Source organism: Lactuca virosa, chromosome 5 (genome assembly GCF_052849685.1).
Source record: "Lactuca virosa cultivar CGN04683 chromosome 5, Lactuca_virosa_CGN04683_v6, whole genome shotgun sequence".
In the NCBI taxonomy this organism is placed as follows: Eukaryota; Viridiplantae; Streptophyta; class Magnoliopsida; order Asterales; family Asteraceae; genus Lactuca; species Lactuca virosa.
In genome coordinates, this window is record NC_136430.1 from 185,932,295 (window position 1) to 185,945,356 (window position 13,062).

At 29.4% G+C, this 13,062-nt stretch overlaps 2 protein-coding genes across 2 annotated transcripts; both read right to left on the bottom strand.

The window, feature by feature from the left end:
- Positions 1-301: 301 nt before the first annotated feature.
- LOC145115595 (uncharacterized protein At4g15970-like) lies at positions 302-8,683 on the bottom strand. The gene is made up of 4 exons (XM_079051915.1): positions 8,399-8,683; positions 1,445-1,810; positions 812-1,296; positions 302-703 (listed from the first exon to the last, which is right to left on the bottom strand). The coding sequence occupies exons 1-4, from the start codon at positions 8,678-8,680 to the stop codon at positions 643-645; spliced, it is 1,194 nt and encodes a 397-aa protein (XP_078908041.1). The 5' UTR covers positions 8,681-8,683; the 3' UTR covers positions 302-642.
- Positions 8,684-10,088: 1,405 nt separating this feature from the next.
- LOC145112138 (uncharacterized) lies at positions 10,089-10,813 on the bottom strand. The gene is made up of 2 exons (XM_079048347.1): positions 10,228-10,813; positions 10,089-10,108 (listed from the first exon to the last, which is right to left on the bottom strand). Exons 1-2 carry the CDS (start codon positions 10,811-10,813, stop codon positions 10,089-10,091), a joined length of 606 nt encoding a protein of 201 aa, XP_078904473.1.
- Between the last annotated feature and the right edge of the window lie 2,249 nt (positions 10,814-13,062).

The window sequence follows — 13,062 nt, forward strand, 5'->3', positions numbered from 1 at the left end:
AATATTACATGTATTGTTTGACATGTGATTGGTAGCCTCGGAGTCCAATTACCAATTCTGATCAGGATTGAGAGTCATTATGTGCATAGCTTGCTTGATGTTTGTTGGTGTGTATGAAATATTTTACTGTCCGATATATCTCTAACGAGGAGATGTTAACATAAAAATGTCTACTGATTGTTAAGGTTAATAGACCTTTAAGAAGAGATTTGGTAATAGCCAATCATAATAGTCATCTCCAACGAGGAGATGTTGGCATTATAGTTCTTAGTGATTCTTAAAGTTAAACTTAAGGAAGAGATTTGTCAAACATAACCATAATGTTGAATCCACTTTCTTGAATTAAAACTTATCAACTTGATTTTGGTTTGATAATTTTTCATTGTCCTACCAACTGTTGCCATTTAGCTAGTGATTGATTACTCCAAAACATTTGAAACAAACATATTGGAAAGAAAAAGCATATGAATTTACAACAAACTAAGTTAAAGTCTAAAGAAACTAAAAAATCAACCTTCACTTTATCAGCTAGATTCTTGGTTGTACACTTGTACCATATTCTGCACAATTTGTCAAAAAAAAATCCCTTGCATATGTTTGCATCCCAAATCTTCTTGGAATTGAAACATATTAAATGGACAATCAATTCTTTCTTCCTTTGCCGTATTTCTTGGGTGGGGTACGAGGACGATGAAATGAACCCCTGATGACAATAATGGAATTATAATCTACATTAACTATAGTAAATCCATAGCATAACATAACTATTCTTCAGGGGTAATTAAAACGAGTGGAAAGGATGGAACAATACCTGCAAAGTTGAGGAACTGTCCATAAACCTACATACTCATGTGTTGTTTGATTCTTGAGCGACCATGTATACTTTCGCCAATCACCAAGCATGATCCCGAGGTCATTAACCTTGTTTTCTAAACCAACACAACAATTTGCGTGCATTGTGCACACTCTGTTTAGATCTTTGCTTGGCTGACAAAAACCACCAAAGTAGGCAGTATCAAGGAACCGAATTTGTAATCCAACGTTCTTAATGAATGGGTTGAACTTGATCTTGTTGAACACATCTTGATCATGAAGGCTTGGGTAAGTCAACCTTGAGTTGTACCAAAACTTGTAAAATTGAATTGTCTTCTTGTTTGACTTCACATAGTTAAAACCTCCATTTGGTAGGTTGTTCAAGTCATAAGGGTTTCCATTGAAATAATCACAAGCAATTTGGAAATCAACATCCTCATGAAATTGTGGAAATGGGTCCCTAAACCACATTATGTCTGCATCCTGGATACAGAAAATGTCAAAGTTAATCCTTACCAAATTTAGACAAAATTACATTTTTTTTATTTTTAAAAACTGGGATTTTGACTTAAATAAGTCAATCTAGTGATATTTGAAGCATATGAAAGAACTAAGAGGAAGTAGTTAGTACCGTGAACAAGAAGCTATATCCCAAATCAAGAACTGTGCGCAGAAAATCGATTCGTCTCCACATCATCTTTAAATAATCAGCTGCCATGAAATACGCCTCGCCTGAAAAGTCCATGCCTTTGGTGCTAAGATTATAACAATGAGAATGTAACTTCAAGCAACGGGCATATGCTTTTTGATCTAAAGTTACAACGACTATGTGTTTCAAAAACCTTTTAGTTTGATTCCCGATTCTAAAACTTTCCAAAAAAAGATCAAACATGGAGTCTGGCTCAGCCCATGCATCATTCATAGTCGTAATTATCACTGTATTTGTACCCATAGTTGCATTTTCTAATATGCTTTTCAACTCATCCAGATTTATACCCTATTAAGTAAAAATTAAAGACAAGATCGAGTTAGAACTAAAAATCATCAAACAAAAGATTTTGATATCCTATTCAAATTTAGTATATTTGAGGTTTTTGGAAATCGACTATTAACCCCATTTGTATAATAACATATCAGGCTTTGAAGATTGACATTTAACCCCTCTTCTAATAACAATATAATATTTACTTTTTTTTACATTGCACAATGCACCTAACGTACGGTTTATTGGTTAACATTATAATGATTAATTATTGTTTTTAAAAATCAAATTGGACAAGTGAAAAGGCAGTAGAAGACTATGTTATACAACTGTTAGATAAACTATAGACATATTTTATAATACAATGAAGCCTAAATTTCTTAATTAAGAATGTACAAAAATCAAATCCTTTCTTATAGAAAAGTGATTCGTACACGACAATTGTTTTCCATGTAGAACAATTCTAATACCACACTGATATTTTGGCTAACCATCACACACAAGCTAACCTATGAGTTTAATTATTGGTTAACCTAATCAACAATTTTAAAAATACAAAAAAAGAACAATATAAGGAAAAAGAGTTGAAATATGATATATAAATAATCATCAAACAAATATATTAATTAAACAATAAACATTTTTACATAAGCATATACAAATACAAAAAAAAAAAAAAAAAAAAAAAAAACTATATAAGAGCTACTTTGGCTCAATTTATTGTCCGGCAGATCATGCATGTTTCATTATAGTTCCTAAAATACTGTGAATGTTCTATTTATTTGGTACCTAGAAATGGTTCTTACAAACATATTAAATATAAAAGTGATTTTGTAAATAATATAATCAATGCGAATATGCGATACATGTTATTATTTACAAAATGGTTTATCAGAGAAAACAATTTATATTTTCCATGGTAGCATTGCTTGTGCACATCTTAGGATCTTATTTCTCTATATTCTCCAATTTAGTGTGAATCTCTCTCTCTCTCTCATATATATATATATATATATATATATATATATATATATATATATATATATATAATAGGTTCAATATAGAACCAAATAAACGTATGTTGGTAAATAAAAATTCTAATAAACTGAAAAGAAAATATAATCAATTAAATACATCTGGATCGATGAAAGTCGGTTATGAAGTTTCTACATATCGATATTTCTCTTAAATTGAACATAAATAAACATATTAAAATGTATATTAACAAATGTTTAGTGATGCATATATGTTCATAAATGATTATGAGCATAAAAAATGGATAATGATAGTGAAATTGCTAATGAAAGTCGAGTGGTATGGAATTAGCATTGATCAAACGTGCAATTTGAAATTGTTTCAATTGTGCCTGGATTTAGAAGATATGCCACACGTTTAAAAGAAAATGCAAAAACCCAATTATGCTATGATAGTAAGAGTTTTGCTTGATATTGGATAATAGTTTGATAAAAGTTACAAAAGTATCATCTTATCATATCTATCGACGTAACGATCCAAGGGTTAAGAAGTTAGTTATGTGTGTATATTATAACTAACTTATGTATTAATTGTGTATTATACTTGGAGTATATACCCTGCTTTAATTTTAAAAATAACATTTTCATATTATATATAAAATTATGTCTATATTGATCTATACTTGTAATAAATTATATATATATATATATATATATATATATATATATATATATATATATATAGAGAGAGAGAGAGAGGTAGGTTCAAATGTTTCTCATATCTATTGTGGGCTAGAATACACCAATGAGAATTTAGTAATATTTATATATATATTAAATGTTATCCATACTTATAACTCATTTTTATGGAAACTAATTAAATTTATCATTAATGTTAACAATAATATTTATTCAGAATGAATTCATATCTAGAAGAATAAAAGAGGATTCCAGCAGAATAAGAGTATATTCTAGTAGAATACACTCTCGTTCTTCATATTCCATACAACTTTATTGTATTTTAAGTGAATGAGTCCTGAAACAAAATACGAACTCATATATAAAACTTACATTCGAATTCATTCTGAAAGAATGTTATTGTTGATATTAATGACGGATTTAATTAGTTTCCATAAAAAGAGAATTATAAATATGGATATAATTTAATATACATATAATTATGGAAATAATTTAATATCTATATTTATTTAATTAAATAATTATTTAATTTATTAAATTCCTATTGGTGCATTCTAACACACAATAAATGTAAGAAACAAAATTACCTAGCCCCATATATATATATATATATATATATATATATATATATATATATATATATATATATATATATATATATATATATATATATATTTTCTTAGAAGAATGAGCTAAATCTTAAAATATAAATGTTATTTAACTTAATATATGTCATTTTTATACATCAAAATATCATATTTGTCCAACTTAATTTTAAAATATCATATTAAACTTTTATAAATTTTAAAATATCATATATATATCTTCTTAAACATCAATATATATATATATATATATATATATATATATATATATATATATATATATATATCAAGCTTAAATATCAAAATATCATATATTCCTTTTTTAAACATCAAATATATATATATATATATATATATATATATATATATATATGTCATTTTTAAAAATCTAAATGTCATTGTTAATATATCTAAAATATCATCCATCTATTTAACGTCCGCAAATTTGGCTTAGGCATTTTAGAGATTTTAAATTATAAATATTTGTTTTATCAAATAATTAAATCCTCGAATAGAATAGTCATGAATCCTTTGTATGCGATACAAGTTATATAAATAATATTTATATATTGCGTACATGTTTTATGAGAAAATATTATGGACTTATAATATTTGTATAAAAAATTAATATGAATTTAAGGAGTTACAATAAATAAACGTCTAAAAATAAAAGCTTATTTAGAATAAATAATATTAACGAGAGTTGTAGTAGTTGCGATTATGATTCCATAGGTATAAATAATTAATATATATTAAATACTTAATACTTTGTGTTAAATATATTATGACAATGTTGCCTAAATAGAATTGGTATGATCGGGTCATGGAGGAACAAGGTTCAAGTCTACCGGTCTGTTAGGATGCCTCAGCTGCATACATCACTGTATTTCCACTTGACACCTATCGTAATGATAAACGGCTCGTCTCGTCGTGACCTTCTTTTGAATTCTCAAAACTTCTGTCGCTCCATCCCCGCAGGGGCAGAGAACCCGTCGCTGTTAGTTTCCAAATTAAGACGAATAAAGAATGTTTACATCTAAATTAAGTCGGATAATAGTATAGGTATATACTCTATTGTGATAGTATGACATACACAAGATATAGATGTCCATAAAGTTAGCACGAAAACATCTATCAGTTTTATTATAAAATTAATATTTTTGATTAATTTTTGAAGTTTGAAATTTGAATTATAGTAATTTGGGTCCGTTGATAAATATTAAAGAGATTACCCTTTCTCGTCTATTATTGCTACTTTTATTTGGGAAAAAACAGAGTGGTGTTTATTAAAAGTAAACTTATTATTCATTCTATTTTTGTCAAACTTGTCAACATTATTACAAATATAAAATTTAATATCTCCATTTTTTTCATACATTCTTGAAGAAACAAATTATGTCTGTCACAAAAGACCAAGAACTTGTTTGTTAATAGAATATAATTAGTTTGATAATATTTTAAGTATGGTTTACACATTGTATACAAAAACATATGTTAATCAAATGCGATTGAAAAAAATTATATGATTAACGTAATTTTAAAATTTGTTACAAGTTATAATTAAATAGAAAATCCAATTACCAACAAAGGTTACAGACTTACAGTTATTTGATATTTTATTTTAATTTAATAAAATATATTACAAATTTTTTTACAATAATGAATTATTCTTATAAATACCTATTTATGTCATTTTGTATTCCCAGCTAGTTTTTATTAACTATTATTTTTTGTATTAGTTAAGCTTTCAACTAATAACTAACTTTTCAATTATCAACTAGTTTATTAGCTATCGGCTAACTTTTCAGCTACCAATAGTCGATCCGTTGATTTTGAAGGCATTGTGCGAAAACTAAAATGGGCCGTGAAATTTTCGGATTAGCAATGGATAAGGACAAATAGTGATAGATTAGCGACACAGTAAGACGGCTGGTGACGAATTAACGATAGATGATGACGGTTTATCGACGAATTAAAATTTCAGACCCCCTACCGACAGGTGGCCTTGTGCAGTCGCACACACAAAATGTGTTTAGGGCCAATACTGGTTACCAGCTAGCTATTTAGCTAGTATAGACAAAGTTGATGATGTCAAAATTATGTAAATCACATATTTGAGAAAATCAACTACAACAACAAATACACAAAATAAAAAGTATATGAAACGTGATAAAATAAATTTAGCAATACGTTCTATTGAATGTCATGAAAAATAATAAACCAAATACAATGAGTGGTTATTATCTGGTTAATGTAAGATATATATGTAGTATCTTTTATTATTATTCATAGACAAAATTGCAAAAATGGTTCCTGTGGTATGCAAATTTTTGGGGTTTTAGTCCAAACCACGACTTTTTTGGATTGGTGGTCCTTTTGAGCTAGTTTCTTTGCGTTTTTAGTCCCTCAGTAAACTGAAAAGACTATTATGCCCTTCTGATATATTTTTTTATGCTTTTTCTATTTAATTTAAATGAAAAATAAAATAATTACCTAATTTGGGGCCCATCTCTCTCTCTCTCTCTCTCTCTCTCTCTCTCTCTCTCTCTCTCTCTCCTGTGTAAACCCACCGTCGACCCAAACCTCGTTCATATGCCTCTCTCTCTATATCTCTCTCTCTGGCAGAGTTTGTACCTTTAAGTAATCTGTTGCTGTTCTTGGTAGTATAATTATTCAATTTTATCTTTAAATTGTTTTCTGAAGAGGGATTAGGAGTCAAAACAGGGGTGAATGTGGGGATTTAGGGGCAGATTCTACTGGGGGAAGACAAAAGAAGAAGAGAGAAGAAGATGACCAGACGAAGGTGGTGGCTGGACTGCAGTGACGAGTTTGGTACTCTGATTGTTAATTTGTATGTGTTCTCCAACCCTAATTAGATTCTTCTATATCATAATCCTCATCTGGTGTTATTCCCGATTTTAGTTTGGTACTCCCATTGTTACATAATTAATATCAGATTGATGGTCCTGTATCCCTGGAACATTGTTTCGTTGATCAAATTCATGGTTCAACCTTCAAAGGATCTGGGTGGCGGCTGGACTGCAGTGAAGAAGGTGGTGGCTGGACTGTAGTGATGAGCGGCGGCAGTATCCAGCGAGTTATGAGTTGGTGATGAGAGGAGGGGTCATGAAGGATGTTTCCGGCAACAGCAATGGTAATGGGTGGATGTGGTTTGCGTTGGCAGCCCAAGGGAACACGATGGTGGATGCTGGCGGCGACTTCTAGTGGTTCTCGGTTCTCGGTGGCAGTGGGTGGTCAAGGGTGGCAGTTTCTTGGCCACTCTCGGTTCCCTCTTCGGTTCTTGACAAAATTCAACAAGAGGAAAGGGGGAGAAGTGAGGTGGTAGTGGTTTTTGGTCCAACAATGATGAGGGAAAGGTGGTTTATGGCAGCAACGACTTAGCTCAAGAATAAACACCCATTTCAGTCTCTTTCATTCTTCCAGCGTACCTCCAATCTGGTTCAGAGAGAAAGAATTTCCTGCACCTCTTCAATGGGGAAGGTTGACTTTTACAAAGTCCAAGAGAGAGAGAGAGAGGTGGGTCCTCTATTATTTTTTTAATTGTTAAAATAAATAAATAAATATTAAATTTTAAGAAAAATGAAAAATAAATACCCCAAATGTATTATACTCATTTCAATTTTCGGAGGGACTATTTTCACATACAAACCACACCAAAAAGACCATAAATCGAAAAAACTCGGGGTTTCGACTAAAACCCCAAAAATTTACATACGACAGGGACCATTTTGCAATTTTGTCTTATTCATACAAAAACAACATATGATTCTTGACAGTTGGCAGTTGGCACCTTCAGACATTGTGAAAGAAGTCAATCACTGGTCTTCGATTCATTTTAAACATTTTTTTTTAATTCAGAGGAAAGAAATTACTATATGTATATAATGACTATTAAACGAATAAAACGATCATAGTCGTCTTATTTGATAACGTCCTATACGGTGTAAGAATAAATAAATATCCATATAACATCATCTACTTTAAGAAAAAAATAAAAAGAAATTGTAGTAAAAAATATTGTTTTCCACCCTTCTCAATTTCCCATTTCAAAAATCATAGCTTTATTTATCGGTCAACTCCGTTAAATTGGACTTCTATCATCCACTTATCTTCACTTTGATTATATAAACAAGATTCTTAAAATACTAATTAAGGTTATATCAGATTACGAATTTACGATATATACCGGTTCAGCAATAAATTCCGGGTCAAAGGAAAGGATCGTATATCTAAATTGAGCTTCATATAAACTCAAGAAAGGGAAGAAAAAAAATTAAGAAGAATCGAGTGGATTATATGCTTACTGAATTTTCAATGTGTTCGCTGTCAGCCAAGGGGTTGTAGTTGCCAGAAAGTGGTAAGGTGATGGGAGAGTGATGATATAAAACCAAGCATGAAATCGCTACTGTCGCAAAGATGATAACCATCTTAGGAGTTTGCCTGAACAGTTGACGGTGGTGGAAGAGGAGGAAGCTGAATTCCGATGGTTGTGACAACGACGGAGATTGCTCATCTGGATTGGCCGCCTTGTTCTGTCCGCTCTCCAACCCCATCGTGTGATATGGTCTATGGGTTTGTTCTTTCATGTGGGTTTTTCTTATGCATGTTGATATATATATATATATATATATATATATATATATATATATATATATATATATATATATATATATATATATAGTATTAATCTTCTTTTGTCAAGTGTCACTCTAATACAACTCCTCGTTATTATTATGGCATGTGTCATATAGATATATATCAGACAGCTCATTTCAAAATTCAAATTTATATTTTCTAATTATATGTTAAATTTAAAGTTATAATAACTTTAAAATTTTGATATATCTCTTAATTAATAATTTATTTAAAATAATTGATTAATAATTATAATTTTTTATTATGAAAGTTTAATTAATTTTATAACTCGTGGTTCCCACGGGTTATAAACTAATATATATATATATATATATATATATATATATATATATATATATATATATATATATATAAAATTGAGGCATGACTTGGATTATGCTATATAACAACAAACAAAACAAAAATAATAGCAAGCGAGGCTGGAATATTCCAAAAAGTAATTAAATAATTCATTCTAAATGATATATTTAGTAGTCGTATAACTCCAAAGTTTAAATAAATTAACAAGTTGGCTCTCTACAAATTACCATGAAGTTTATTAGATTTTGGAAAGAAGTATTTCGTTATTTAGTGTTATATTGTTTATTTCATGATTAATGATTATATATGATTTTTTTTTTTGAAAAAGAAATATGCTAATTTTGTTTCTTAATAAAAACTATGCTAATTTCTATTGGGTAATTTTAAAGACACGAATAAATATCTATATGCACGAATAATTATTGCAAAGCAGTCTTCCATCAATCAAATTTCATGTATATAAATCCCGAATATAATGGTATTTTAATTTTCAAAGAGGGTCCTCATGCTTTTATTTATCTTTCAAAATTTACCTTTTGTTTTTCAAAATTTTATTTTAAACCTTTTACTTAATATGTTCCAATTATGTTTTCAAATTTTGTCCTCATACTTTTATTTATCTTTCAAAATTTACCTTTTAAGGAATTGCATAAAAACATAATCAAGTCAAATTTTGTCCTCATACTTTTGTTTTACAAGGAAACCGAGTCAATAATCTTATATATTTAATTATATGTAAACAATAAATTTAATATAGATTTACATGGTTTGTTAAAATTATTTTTTTTATGTAATTATTGTTAACCTATAATCTCATGATTGTTCTTATTGATAACAATAAGGTTCACCGTGGCCAATAACCAAACCAAACCGTCCAATACGCATCTCTATTAAAAATATATAATTAGAAAATATGTATTGTTTTCTATATACACTACAAAAATTTTTTGATTTAGATACGGAAAAATTTCATAGCAAAAACATGAAATTCCGTAGCTAAAGCCAAATAACTATGGAATTTGTGACGTAAATTTTCAATTAGACTCCGTATATGTTTGCTAAATTAAAAAAAAACAATTTTTTTTATTTATAGAGATCTTAATAATTATAAACAACAAAACATAAACTTGATTTTATTAATTATCAGATATTATAACTGTAGAATTGTTACAATTACTGTGTGTTGCAAATGGAGAAATGTATGAATTCAGGCGAGCAGCATAAACAGTTTCCCATCCAGCAGACCGTAATGATCTGTTGTGACGCCAAAGTGGCAAAATAGTAGGCATTAGATATGCTCCATGTAAATCAACCTTCACATAATGATCACCTCTAACAAGAGCAACAACAACAACTCTATGAGTTGAGATGTCTTGGGGACCAAGCCATAGTGGAAAACATGTTGATGGACTATCTTTGCTTAGAAAAATAACTATTACACTATACTTGTTAGCAATGAGAAAGCTAGTGACCGTCATAATCAACCAACGATCTTTTGGTGCGAAATGTGATCCATTGAAATTCAATGAGTGATGTATGGTGTTTAAATCGTAATCAAAAATCTGTGCGTACTCAGATAGGTGTGCTAACAACTCATTTTGTAAATCTAAGCGGATTTGACGCCAATTATCTTCACTATAACCGAGACACGCAGCTATTGCACGAAATCCACAATTTCCATCTCCCCTCACGTTTTGTATGTTTGTGACATATGGATGAAATTCATACGGAATTTCATTCATAAGTGGATCTGAATTATACATTACTTGTTCTTGGTTGAAGTACGAGTTATGCATCGATTGTTCCTGATTAAAAGTTGAGTTGAACATTGGAGGTTCTCGGAACGAGTACGTACTGTGCCTATCCGGTTCCTGGTTTAGATCAAACAAATTAGACCGCATATCAATTACACGATTTTATTCGTGTATATAGGAGCACCCAATATATATATATATATATATATATATATATATATATATATATATATCCCGAATATAATGTCATTTTAATTTTCAAATGTTGTCCTCATGCTTTTATTTATCTTTCAAAATTTACCTTTTGTTTTTCAAAATTTTATTTTAAACCTTTTACTTAATATGTTCCAATTATGGTGAACTAAAAGGATATGGCGAGTTTGCAGATTATGATAAGTTGGATATATCCGTCCTAGAGAGTGATTCTAACGGAGAAGAATTTGATGATGAACCTAAACTTATTTATTCAGATAACATGTTTCATGGTATGCCCCCATTGCCTTCGTGTCCTGTAAACGATGATGTGAACATTCCATGTCAGAGGCTGGATATAAATGAAGAGATTAAGGTTCTAGACATTTTTTATGACAAAGAGTTGCTCAAGCTTGCAATTGGAAGACAATGCATGGAACAAGGTAAGCAGTATAAGACTACCAGATCGAGCAAAGAGAGGTTCGAGGTGGTTTGTTTGGTAGAAAATTGTTCTTGGATGGTTAGGGCAAGGGGAATCAAATCGACTACTGCTTTCCAAGTCACAAAAGTTGTTGACCAACACACTTGTTGTGCAACAAACTTGAAGTCTAATCATCGACACTTGTACACCGTAGGTTTAGTATGAAACCTACAGTTTTATATATTTTTTTTCGATTTTTTTCAAAAAGAATTTAACCACATATACAAAACCTACTCCTAATCACAAACATGGTAAAATTTTGATGAAAAGTAGACAAACCTGGTTGTTCTTCGGGTGTCCCATTGAGGCAAAAAAGTAGCCAAACCAAAGAAAACAATAGGAAAAATGACCTAATCTGAAAAAAATTTCATTATATACTTTGGGCTAATGGGCCACGAAAAAGTAAACGAGCCCGTGAAACAGTAGCCTATTAGCACGAAACACTACTTTAAGGCATAAAATAATAGTCAACAACGTTGACCGTAGTCAACCAAAAGTTGACTACGTTTTTAAGGGCTATTTTTGGCTAAGTATTATTTTTTTTGGCTATTTTTTGATAAATAATTAACAAAAATTGCTAGATTTGTATTTTCCCATTTTATTTATAGCTTTCTTTTTTATTTATATACATATTAAAAAAAACGAAATGCCGATGGATTTCCCATGTTAGAAAAAAACACTAATTTAATAACGGTTTATGATCCTTCAATATTTGTATAATTTTAAACTTATGAAAGTGTTATTTTCTAATTAACACTAATTGAGTTTTTAAACGCCAACTGAGTTCTAATACGTTAATTGAGTTTGTAAATGTTAATTTTAAACACTACTTGAGTTTTTAAACACCAACTCTAAATACTAATTTAAACACTAATTAATTTTAAATACTAATTGAGTTTTTAAAAACTAATTTTTAAATGTTGATTGAGTTTACAAATGAATTAGACTAATATTATAGGTTAAAAATTATGTATATATTTTTAAATATTATCATACACATATGAGTATATTTCTAATAGAATAGATTAATATAGTGAATTTTTAAAAGTCGAAAAAGTATAGGATGAAATATGAACATTGTGTAATAATAAAGGGATTAATGAGAAATTATATAATAACATTTTCATATATAAAGCGGTTGTGACAGATTGTCAGTTTTCAAACTTTAGGCACAAATGCCAAAACAATTACACGACTCGTTTCGTGCGAATAGGAGGACCCTTTCTATTTATGCTAAAATAGGGGATATTTTATTTACTATGTCAACTATGAGTCAATGGTCCAAATATCAAATATAACACGTAATATAATTGTCATGTAGCTTAACTTTATGCATTGATTTATTGATCAAAAAATATTATGACCATACAATATCTAAAATATATAATATAATTCATAAAAGTAAATAACGGTATACACGCAAGGTTCATGTGTATAAAAATATGGGTTGTATTTGAGAATGAGATAGATTTTTCGTTTTACAGATAGGGCTTTTGACTTAAAAGTCCTTAAGTTTTCAAAATTTGTTCGGTTTAGTCCCCGCGACGAATTTTGGTGCGTTAATGCCCAACATTTGGGCTCTTTT